Source organism: Genypterus blacodes, unplaced genomic scaffold (assembly GCF_046128005.1).
Source record: "Genypterus blacodes isolate CSIRO-AG114 ecotype Tasmania unplaced genomic scaffold, CSIRO-AGI_Gbla_v1 ptg000037l_1, whole genome shotgun sequence".
NCBI lineage: Eukaryota > Metazoa > Chordata > Actinopteri > Ophidiiformes > Ophidiidae > Genypterus > Genypterus blacodes.
In genome coordinates, this window is record NW_027466850.1 from 3,621,022 (window position 1) to 3,633,346 (window position 12,325).

General features: G+C 45.0%; 1 protein-coding gene across 1 annotated transcript; it reads right to left on the reverse strand.

Annotated features, from left to right (window-relative positions):
- Nucleotides 1-2,355: 2,355 nt before the first annotated feature.
- mybphb (myosin binding protein Hb) lies at nt 2,356-11,769 on the reverse strand. The gene is made up of 13 exons (XM_076147339.1): nt 11,532-11,769; nt 9,042-9,104; nt 8,768-8,809; nt 8,424-8,558; nt 7,718-7,885; nt 6,066-6,154; nt 5,773-5,968; nt 5,523-5,662; nt 5,190-5,349; nt 4,810-4,946; nt 3,596-3,782; nt 3,438-3,491; nt 2,356-2,587 (listed from the first exon to the last, which is right to left on the reverse strand). Exons 1-12 carry the CDS (start codon nt 11,767-11,769, stop codon nt 3,460-3,462), a joined length of 1,587 nt encoding a protein of 528 aa, XP_076003454.1. The 3' UTR covers nt 2,356-2,587; nt 3,438-3,459.
- Between the last annotated feature and the right edge of the window lie 556 nt (nt 11,770-12,325).

The following is a 12,325-nucleotide window of genomic DNA, read 5'->3' on the forward strand; positions in this document are numbered from 1 at the left end:
GCGGCCCGCGCGAGCCGACGCCGATGCAGATGCTGATGCCGATGCTGTTGCAGTGCTACAGTTGTTAATGGAACACAATGACAGGACGTCGGCGTGAGTGCCAGTTTCACCATTACACTTATTAGCCCCTCTGGGAACCAAGCCAAAAACCTTTTGCAGTAAATGGCAGCGAGGCTCCTTTAGAGAAAGGTCGCACCGTTCCATTCCCAAAGGAGTTCCCCTTGACATAGCAGTCACGAGTCACAGCTCAGTGCATTATCCATAATTACAACAACACCTGCAGTGACTCAGAGATGCTGCAGTGGAGAGAAGCAGCCTGCATTTCATGAACTTTACATCCTTTTGTGTGTTTTCTTCCACGCCTGCATGAGGCTGAAGTACCAGGGGGAGACGGGATCTGATGGAATCCAGTTTTTCCAGAGGATTCTTCTTAAACCAGCCTGAGAATGAGCGGCGGTTAATGAGCCTGAAGCAGCTGTGCAGCTCTGCTTTCATAAACATGAAATCCTCGTCCACGTAGTCACATTTGATTTTAACAAGGAGTGGAAAGTGGAATTGTAAACATGTTTTAATACCTCTTAATTAAAAGCTTAATGACTTCCCCAAATGACCGTCTGGTGATAGACACACAGTAAACACTCCGCCCACCAGTGATGAGTCAAAACACAGCAAAGTCACCAAAATGGCAAAGGGATATCAGCGTTCAGAGGTTTGACTCACCGGTCTGAAGAGCCTGAGAGCAGCACTGAACCAGCAGCGACCATTAAGCCTGATTAAAAAGAGGCTTTCTCAAACACACACACACACAGTGGAGTCTTGCACTTTGCAGCTTCACACAGTCAACACACTGTACAGGTCACTGAAATTAACCCCTGTGATTGTGTGCAGGATGCCAAGGTCAGGATATGATGGCTGAATATAGAGCCGTGCTTTAAGTGATCCTGAGTGTGTGTGCGTGTGTGTGTAGACTGATCTCCTTCTGCTATTTGGTGCTGCCAACATGCAAAATTGCGTAATTCAGATTGAATCTGCCTACTTCTGGTTGCTCCCTAGATGCTGACATGCTGGAATAGGGTCAGAGAGTGAGGGACTGCGAACCGAAATTAGATCTCACACTGAAAAGGTTTCACACTCCCAAATGGAAACGCTCATTAAATCACTGATGTGTAATGTAGGCAAGTGAAATATCAAAAGAAATAATGTTTATATCATGTGTTTCAATTATTTTACCAAAAAGAAATAAATGTTTAAAAAAATCTGTGGCTGTTATCAATTTCATATTCTTTTATTTTGAAGTAGCAAATTCTAAATGGCCCATGCCTCTGTGGGAGCCTGCAGGTGCTCATCCCAAACACTAGAGGGCGACAAATGCGGCCACGTTTCAGCGCCAAACAGTAGAGGCAGGTCGGTTCGTCCTACAGCAGTTTGAGACTTTGAGAGCTAATTATCTAACTTACTGTCTATCCAGTTATACTATAATAACACAGTGTCTCTTATGACAATCATGGTTTTAATAATAAATATGTATTGCATTGTTGCTAACATGTTGCTACATTTCCTAAAAATCTGTCTAAATCTAAATACTGATAATATTCATGTACACTCGCAACTCCAAAGCTGCTGCATGATTTCAAATTCCACCCGATTCCCATTGTAGCATAAAGGTGCATTCTGCTGTCAGAGCCACTTGTTCTGAAACTATCTGGGGCAAGTTGGAGCAGTGAGGCTAATTTTGTCTGCCGCTGTGTGAACCCATCTGTCTCTGGCAGTAACCTGGATATCTGTGGCCTGTATCACTATGTCAGTAACTCCATGACCAAGTACTTACAAGAGCAGGATTACAAATTGGTATTATAACGGAGGCCTTAGCATACTGGGATGTATTATTACGAAGGTCCGAACATACTGGGACATATTATTACGGAGGTCTGAACATACTGGGACGTTCTCTCCTTTGTGTTACACCAATGAGAAGTGCAAAGTCTCACTGATCTACTGCCAGGAGTCAAATTGAGACAGCTGGGTGAAACTGTAGCTCCGGCTTATTCAATCATAATACAGAGATCCTCACATGAATATAACAATAAATAACCTGTTAATAAAAAGGTATGACTTTCTGAAATAGCATTCTTCTGATTTTTGCCACGTCTGGATCAATCTGTGTCCCACATACATGACAGCAGTGCACAGCTCATGGTTCCTCTGTTGGGCTTTACAGTGTAGGTAAACTAATGCAAAAACAAGACCATAAATTAAAATATTTATTGATATAAACACGTAGATGTTACATGTTGTTACATTTCAGTGAATTCATGCTGCAAAATTCTGGCTGTGTTTAGATTGAAAGAAGCTCAACTGGGGAGAAAATGCAAATGTGGTAATTTAGACGGGGCATAGATGTAGTTGTGGAAAAAGCTGACTGTGGACACGGATATAGACTCATGAATGCACTGTCAGTGACGAAGAGACGCACAAGCAGGCGGCAACTGTTCATTATAACGTAGGAAAACACTCAGCAAGTGGCCACAGGAAACCGTTTGTGTTCAGCAGCTATATATACATGTTCCTCCAGGAACCCAGCACCTTCCTGTAGAGACAGGGAGACAGGACAGAGTCACTGCATGATGAGCTTCATTCAAAGCCATGGACCAGAGCTTTAGAATAGCTGAAACTGTCACACACTCACACACACACACACACACACACACACACGCGCACACACACACGCGCGCACACACACGCGCACACACACACACGCGCACACACACACACACACACACACACACACACACACACACACACACACACACACACACACACACACACACACACACACACGCACCTTGTGCTAAAAAGGCCTCATTCCTTCTGCTCCTAATTTTGGAACGCAACAGATGAACAAATAACAACAACAGGTGCTGAGGCTCAAAGGTGCAAAACCTCCAGTCCAACGTGCTCATGGGCTCAAATGATGGAATGAAAACCTGACATATATAATCCAGTATTTTAAGTTTTTTCTTTTTTAAGTGTTAAACTTGAAACCTTGTTCGGACTTTAAAGAGAAGACCAGATTGAAGAAGATGGCAGATGCAGCTTTGAATCAGGAGAGTAACCTAACAAACTGCTTGTCTCAGCGCCTCCTGATCTCTGCTGCTGCTGCTGCTGCTGAGTCGAGGAAATGTGATTATGTTCCTCGTCAAGAACACGAGGAACCATTGCAGATTAAATTTATGGGGTCTACCTCTCGGACTCTTTTAGTTGCAGGGGCCACCTTTTCCAAGTTTAGCGTCCTCCATGTATGGACAATAAGTCCAGGAGAAGGCTGACGTCTCCTCATGGGTTTGGACCATTTATTATTATTATTATGACACATTCATTTTACAATTATTCATTCCATATCTCTGTATTTCACTATTATGTTAGTTCTGTTGACTCACCTGCATGAATGAGAATGTTGACCTATTTCTTCGCTGCATCTGGAACCGCAATCTCTGTTTACAGCAAGACGACAATAATGAATTAAATAAAAGCAAATTCTGGTTCAATTATCAATGTTTTATCCTCACAAAAAGAGAAAAAAGAATTCCTGACTTACGTTTCACCTCCAGCTTGCAGCTGACGGTTGCTTCTCCGTGAGTGTTCTTGGCTCTGCAGGAGTAGACGCCACCGTCAAAGTTACCGGGCTTACGGATCTCCAGGGAGCAGATCCCCTGGGTGCAGATCTGCCTGTACTTGGGGTCGTCACCAATAATCATCTGGTTCTTCATCCATTCCACCTTGGGCTGCAGAACAAAAACAGATTAATATTCAGGGGAAGGGACGGAAGGAAGGAAAGCATTTGTGTGTAAGTACATCATATTATTATCAAACAAACAAGGGACGGTGATGTTTCTATTTCTGTTCCTGCCAATTGCCCTGAAGCTTCAGTGAGACTGACAGGGTACGGACCTCCTGGTGCCTCACAGGGAATGTTACCTAAAGCATCTGACCTGTAACCCTTACACCCACTCCTCCCCCTCAGCTGATCCCAGCATGAGCAGAATTCAAAACTAAGAATACCAATCCTAACCTGGCCTGAGCTTCCACGTCAGGAAAGGCCATGTATGCTGCTGTAGGACAGATTATGTGTCTAACAGGAGATGAAAGGCTCAGACAGCAAAACACAGCCAGTGATGGATAAGCAGAAAGCGTGACGGTGTGTGTGTGTGTGTGTTTAAAACCCCTTAATGTCCCCGGTCACCACGTTAATGTGCTTATTAAGCTGCTGTCGAGTCGTGTGAGCCAACCTCCATTTCACACTTTGGGTGTTACATCCTGATCCAACAAACACTAAAAACATCCCAGCCATTAGGTAGCAACTAACGCTAACTGAGCCAGGAGCCCAATGTCATAATGTGGAAGGACCAAGAGGGAGTTTAAACCATTAAGTCTCAATCACATTTATTGGATCCCTGGTTTAGATTCATTTCACTGCAGTGTGAGAATCGGCTGCCATGTGAACATTTAGAACTCTTAAGTTATTGTTGGCATGTTTGAATCCACTGATTAATGCATTGAGACTGGAAGTATAAATGATTGACAGTTAATGTGCTGAAACATCCCAAAGCACCACTTTGGTCCCTGAGCCATCCTAGTGTGTTTGGCTCAACCTCAACCTGCCTCCTTCTCTATCTGTCTGTGCACCAGAAACATCAACAAAGAGAGCGGCGGTGATGTTTTGGTGCTGTGGTGAACCAGCTGCTAGACTTAGTGGGTAATTAGTGGGGATTCTTGTTAGGTATGAGAAGAATCCAAAGCTTGTTAGTGTACTTTTGGGTATCCCCTGACGGAGCACAGCAGCTTGGTGCTGTAGCCCACAGTGGTGGCTCTGTTAGACAGAGAGGTGGTGAACTTGGGAGCCTCGGTGCTGTCGCGCTCCAGGTATTCCGGAGGCGTGTACTCGATGCCTGGGAAAAGGAAGTGAGACAGAACTCAGCTGATTAGTCAGTAAACAGGTTTGAAGATGACGCGTTTGCTGTGTTTTTATTAAGCAGGTTTGTATTTAACAGCTTAGTAGACAGCAGTAATATTAGTTTAGGGATAATGACTAAGGAAAGATTGATGGGAATGATAGTAATCACAGTCTGAGAGAGGACATTGTTCAGTATCAAGATTATAGTCAATTATAGGTAAAAGGCTGGGAGAAGTACCTGTCTTCAGGATCTTGGCTTCTCCCTTTGTAACAGCACTATCTTCACTCAGTCCACATTTGTTTTCCGAAAAGACTCTGAACTTGTAGATGTTGCCCATGATGAGGTCAGAGATGGTGGCGTTCAGTCTGTGGTAATGCTCCAACACAGTGAACCAGTCCTACACACACACACACACACACACACAAACAAGAAAGAGGATATTCAAGCTTGAGTGCATGATGGATGAGCTGATGAGGAAATAAGGATTCAGAATTTATGATCTCATTTGTCAGGGGGATCATATGAATCCGTCTCATACAGATCATAACCGGATACCCAAATGTGACTCACTCCAGTCTTTTTGTCGGCCTTCTGGATGGTGTAGCCGGTGATCTCTGTGTTCCCTTTATCTTTGGCGACGGTCCATTCCAGAGCCACGTTGAAGCCCCATGTATCCACAATCTTAATGCCAGCTGGAGGCCCTGGCAGCTCTGTGACAAACCAAATACCGATTAGGTATTAAGAACTACACACTTATACATCTCATCTCACCAAAGCAGCCATTGGCCACAGTGTTTGAATTTCATTACGATCAGCTCACCAACGATCTGAAGGGTGAGAGAAGCTTTATCCTCAAAGTCGTCCACCTTCACGGTCATCTCATACACTCCAGAGTCGTCCCTCTGTGCTTCACGGATGAACAGGATGCTGTCTCTTTCGGTGCTGCGGATGTTCACCCTCTTCTTGTCCAGGGCCTCACCGTTCTTCGTCCAGCTGACCACTGGTTTGGGTTTGCCCTTTGGAAAAGAGAAGTCAGGCCGTGCTTTGGTTGTAAAGACGGACAGAGTTTCATGGATTGTTTCATTTAATACTGCACGGCTGTCTTGTGCTTACTGAGAAGGGGATGGTGAGGTTGATCTTGGCCCCAACCTGAGCGACGTATCTCTGCCTGAGGGAACGGGGCAGACGGACTTTGGGACGATCTTAAAAGGGAAAGAAAAGGAAAGGAATGAATCTAATGATTAAATGAAGCTCTCTGTCTCCTGTTCTTGGCTTGTAGAAATACAAAAGATCCCCAAGCGGTGAAAGTGTCTTTTGAAACAGCACATGGGTCTGTACTTAGAAGTATCCTGCCTGTCAGAGAGATTTGGTGAGAAGCACCACCTGTTGAGACATTTGTCAGAACTCTAAATAAAGCAGAGTTACTGAAGTCTAGCACACCAACCCCGCCCCCCCACCAACACGTGATGACGGGCTACAGTTACCTCCACTTAAATCAGAACGCACTCCTATATAAGTCGGCCCTATAATACCATTCACTAATGATAAAAACAGATATGGCAAAATATGTCAGTATTAGTCATGGGTTGAGTGCCTCAACACTTCGTATAGCGAGGATTAGGCTAAAATGAGAGTCCTCCCTGTAAAGTCTGTGGTATGCTTGAACATAAACGTCGAAATCTCTGCTAGTATCATGAGATTTGTGTGCCACCAGAGAGCTTACTGTAGATCCAAACCCCTGCCATCACGTTCCCTTCATACATAGAGGGAACACATTGGAATGTACCATCTGCCCCGCCCCCACAGACCCCCAGCTGCTTACAGGCAGATCACTTTACACCATCTATCTTAATGGAGACGAGCTTGACACCCTTCCAAAATGAATTCTGGTACAAGGACAACGCAATGCCAAAACCTTCACTGAATAATCTGTGTTAATAGCAGACGCGTACTCGCTGTTTTCCGAGGGCATTGTGGGAAAGTCAGCGGTGGTCAAAGGAAACCATTCATGAGTCTTTTCCATACGTGTGTACCACCTGCTTTGGCTGCCAGTTAACATGACTTTGAATGTGGACATGGCTGGTGAAATGTTGCTTGTTTGCTGGTATCAAGTTGCTCAACTCTCCATGACGCAGAATGATGATTTGTGACCGAAGCAAAGTGACACTGTTCCTCCTTTTAAAGCTGCCAGAGCCCAAACCTATGTGTGTGTGTGTGTGTGTGTGTGTGTGTGTGTGTGTGTGTGTGTGTGTGTGTGTGTGTGTGTGTCTGTGTGTCTGTGTGTGTGTGTGTGCCCCAACAGGACAGCTAAGATGAAACATGGCTGAGTTGTTTCTCTTTCGATCCTATCTCCTCAAGATGGATGGCTGCTCAAAATCACACCAGATTGTGTGTGTGTGTGTGTGTGTGTGTGTGTCAGACTTGAAACCATGATGTAGGGCAATGCAAATACGTCATAAGATTAATATTTGAAATCATTTTCTGTTCCTGACTTATCTTCATCTGACAGAATGAAAATTCAAATCAAGCCTTCTGAGCCATTTCAGTCAGATGGTGATTTGGTTTGGCAGGACACACACACAGTGTAGTGCTTCAACTGAGGCCAACATGGCACAAGGACCAGAAAATAAGTCTACATATATAGATCTAGACACCTAAACATGTTATTCTATATCAGGATGTGCCATGTTGGAATGTTTTAAGGCCCAAGACACACATTCATCCTCAAAACCAGAGTGTAGTTGAAATCTTTGTCTTTGACTTACCGGCGACCTCCTTCACCACGACGGCCTCAGGCAGGGTGACGGGGGCGCTGGGGCCGGCGGCGTTCACAGCCACCACACGGATCTTCAGGCGGTCTTCGGCGGTCTGGTTCTTAATGACGTAGCGGGTGGACTTCTGAAGCTCCTCATTGGCGGCTTTCCAGTCCTCAGCTGGGAGGGAAACACACACATTTACAGAGTCGATTATCCCCCCAACACAGGATAAAGAAAAGATTGGGCACACGGGTGGGATGATGGGAACACACAGTGATTATGACACCAATGAATGCTGATTGCTGATTGAACTTAGACCTGAAACATGATTTTCCTTGTTTGTGGGTAAATTGCTTTGGCCCAATTGCTAAATCGGGCTTCCATTGGTTTGCTGATCTTAGCTTGGGGCTGTGAGTCTAAAAGCAGGACCTGCAGCCGTTCCTGAGATGCCTGTTTCCTTGTAGGGAGCGGTTGGGAAGCTCATGATATAACTCTGCAAGTGACACTTCAGGGACAGCTGCACCCGATATGCCTGACCCACATTAAAACTGAAATTTGTCGTGTTCCCGAGCAGATTTCAAACGCATCCAAACGTTGTAGAGCCAGTGGCACTAATACATCCACCAAGGAGGATATGCTGCTTGCCCTACTTATGCTTTCAGGATCATTCAGCCTCAGTCTGAGCTCTCCGGTCACAAACAGAGCAGGGACTTACTTCCATCCTTGCAGACTTCGATGCTGTATCCATCCAGACCGGTTGGCCCAATGTTCTCTGGCTGAGTCCAGATGATAGTGACCGATGTGTCATTCTTATCTTCAACAAACAGATCCACGGGAGCGCTTGTGGGCTCTGCAGAGGTCACAAAGTCACCATAGATCAGTGTTTTTGTAATCAGCAGAAATGCACAAATCACAACGCTGTAGGTCACAGATCAAAGGTCAAAGGTCACGATAATACAGTTCTTTGACTTGAAGTTTGACTAAAATAAGGAGAGGACGAGTGGAGAGACGTGCGTGATGATTTGATGGTGATGAAGCTTTTTCTGAACAGTACGTTACCTTGGGGTGGAGGTGGAGGAGGAGTGGGAGCTTTGGGCTCTTCTGGTGCAGCTTCAGCAGCTTCAGCTGAGGTTAAATAGGCATGGATGCATTCATGTTGGCAAAGGCAGAAGCATGTAGTGAGCAAAGCCATCATGGAGGTAACGTGAATCAGTTGGTACCTCATAAAACTCAACCCAAATTGGGAAGTGAACTGATTTACTGTGGTGTTACTCAGAGTTGATCCAAATAGGCTCAAATGACAAAGAAAGGCATCTGGAGTGAGTGTGTTTACCATCAGCGGGAGCTTCACCATCAGCAGCGGGTGCAGCGTCCTCTGCAGCTGGAGCAGCGGGGGCTAATATTAAATGTTAGATATTAATAAGTGCATTAGCAGATGGCAAATGTTCAAATATATATGGTATATATACATTATGGCATTATTATGGTTATGAGCAGCATCAGTTAGGGCTGTTAGCGTTTCTATCACTGGTTCTTATGTGAGTGATACTGAAATAGACTCCAGTTCTTTACCATCAGCAGGCGCCTCAGGCTCAGCAGCAGGAGCAGCTTCCTCTGCAGGGGGGGCAGCGGCGGCTATTATTAAACGTTAGTATATTAGCAGATGTCACTTTATACTGGGTGTCCATTAATCTGTATATAACATACACATTACAACATACTGCTCAGTGTTCTGAAGCATTAGTTAGTGTCGTTGGCAGTACACAGACATTATTGAATAAAAGTCAAAGTTTAAGTTTGTATCTTGGCTTTTTACCATCAGCAGGAGCCTCAGGCTCAGCAGCAGGAGCAGCTTCCTCTGCAGGGGCGGCGGCAGGAGCAGCGGCGGCGGCTGATATTAAAGGTTAGTATATTAGCAGATGTCACTTTATACTGGATATGCATTGTCCAGTAAACTGTATACAGCATAAACATGACATCATACAGGTGAAGGTGCTGTGAAGGCATCAGTTAGTTCAGTTGGCAGTACAGGTTCACAAGGTTCATATTGAAATAAAAATGAAAGAAGAGTATCAATTGTGGCTCCAGTGTTTTACCATCAGCAGGCGCCTCAGGCTCAGCAGCAGGAGCCTCAGGCTCAGCAGCAGGAGCAGCTTTCTCTGCAGGAGGGGCGGCTGGGGCAGCGGCGGTTGATATTAAATGTTAGTAAGTCAGTAAATGGAACATGTTCCAGTGTATTGAGTATATGAGTCATAAACATTATAAGATGTTCTTAAGTTAGTGCTGTTAACTTTACTCTTAAGGGTTAAGATCCAATTCAACACTCAAAGACTTTATTGTCAAATTGCACTTTGAATTCCTTACTTTACAGCTGTGTCTGATTATTGCCGTGTTTAAGAAAAGTACAAAATAAATAAAACAAATGAAATACTAAATTAAACTAAAGTGCAACATTGAAACACTTAAAGATGTAAGTATCTGTTCTTCCTCCAGGTCTAGTTGTTTTACCCTCAGCAGGCGCCTCAGGCTCGGCGGCGGGGGCAGCGGCGGCTGATATTAAATGTTAGTACATTAGCAGATGGAGAATATTCTAATGTCCACACAGACCAACACACTGCTGAATGTTCTCTCAGAGCATCCGTCAGAGTTGTTGTCACTCTTAATGGTGCTTATTTGTATGGTTTGCATCCTTGAACAGTGTTTTACCATCAGCAGGTGCTTGGGCCTCAGCAGCAGGAGCGGCTTCCTCTGCTGCGGGGGCAGCAGGGGCAGCGGCGGCTATTATTAAATGTTAGTATATTAGCAGATGGAACATGTTCTTACTGATCTGACATGTGTTGGATTCCAGTTAACAATCCTGCAGACTTTCTTTAAATGCTCTGGAGGAGGCAGTTAGAGCCGTTTACTCTCAGTGACATGTCAAAGTGAGGTAAAGCCTCTTTAGAGCTTCAGCAGCAGAAGCGGCTTCCTCTGCGGCGGGGGCTACTGTCAAATGTTAGATATTATTAGTGCATCCAAAGTTGTAACATATGTTGCCTATCAGTAAACGGTCCTGTAGACTGTCTGAAGATGTTAGTGCTGTTAGCCTTAGCTACTGTCTGATCTGATGACTGTAATCATACAGAGAGATAAAAGAGTTTGTCGTTTGTTGTTGTGCCTTTGATCACTTTTTACCATCAGCAGGAGCCTCGGGGGCAGCTGGTGTTTCCTTTGCAGCAGGAGCAGCGGCTGATGTTAGAGGTTAGAAGATATTGGAGCATAGAACAAAGATCAATATGCTATAGAAGAAGTTCAACAAAAAAGAAAAGTTGCAATAGGAAGTTGTTACGAGAACAGAAACTTGTTCAAATAGCGTAACTTGGTCGTAAATCTGGTGTGTTTCCAACCATCTGATGATCTGATGGAGCAGGAGCTTCACCAGAGGTCAGAGGTGAGATGATGCAGATGTTAGATGTTAGAGAAAGAAGGTCATCAGTGTTAACAGTGATTTGTCAGTAGCAATTCCTCCTTCTGCTGCTTCTGGTATTTAAAAGCAGCAGGACAGGAAGACTGTTTTACAATATAGATATGTGACATTATTAACTTTATTATTTTAACTTCAGCTCATTGCTCTTCTACATGCTGTACTTAAAGTCTACAAGCAGGCTTCATGAGCCTTCATGTTTCCTGTGAGGTGACCGGTACCTTCACGTCGCGCCGCCCACTGGAACATTAAATCTATATCACCGGAACAGCAAGTTTCACTCACGGTTCACCCAGAGTTAAAGTATCTGAGGGGCCGTTGTGTTTGACCTACACCGCCTCCCGGCTCATGCACCATTACCGTCTGCGGGGGGTGCGGGTTCCTCGGCGGGCGGTGCTGCCTCGGCTGGGGCCGCTTCAGCAGGTGCGGCTGCCTCGGCGGGCGGGGCTTCGGCTTCAGCGGGGGCCGGGGCGGCTTCGGCCGGGGCGGGCTCGGCGGGAGCGGGCTCCGGAGCGGGGGCCGGTTCGGGAGCCTTCTCCTCCTTCTTCGGCAGCTCTTTCTTCGCCGCCTTCTTGATTGGCGCTGGTTTGGACGGCATATTGGTGGTTGCAGCTAATTCCCAACTCGGTTAAATCCTCAAACTATATCCAATGCCGTCATTTACGCGGAGGTGGCGGGCTTATATAGGACTCAGGGGGCTCAGGCTCCGCCCCCTCAGGAATGGTCTGTAATAGATACCGAGCACCATGTATGACTGCAGACCACCGAGTGTGTTTACTGCTCAGTAGCGTTCAATACACAGGATGTTTACACTGTACTACAGATACTACTACAGAAAGACAGTTATAAAGCTACAAAAATAATTCATCAATTAGCAGAGAGGTAAGAATCACAATGAAAGTTTTGTAATGAAATAGCAAAAAAAAAAATCTTAACTAGAAATACTGCACTAGATTGTTTACTACAAATGGAGACGTGTGTGTCCAGTTTTAAAGATTTTCTATCCAACAACTGCCATATAGAATAAATTCATCTCAAATTTAACCCTTGATCTGTAGAATAGTTACTATGTTCAGCCATGGGGTAAGTATATGGAGGTAACATTACAATTTTCTGAGATACAAGTACTCAAGTAAAGTACAAGCATGTAAACT

Bases quoted from the DNA above. Each gene is read 5' to 3' on its own strand.
- mybphb (XM_076147339.1), bottom strand. From the start codon at position 11,769: ATGCCGTCCAAACCAGCGCCAATCAAGAAGGCGGCGAAGAAAGAGCTG. The intron at 8,559-8,767 runs GTAACGTACTGT...TGACCTCTGCAG, and splicing joins TCCTCCACCTCCACCCCAAG to AGCCCACAAGCGCTCCCGTG. The intron at 3,492-3,595 runs GTAAGTCAGGAA...TGCTGTAAACAG, and splicing joins CTGCAAGCTGGAGGTGAAAC to AGATTGCGGTTCCAGATGCA.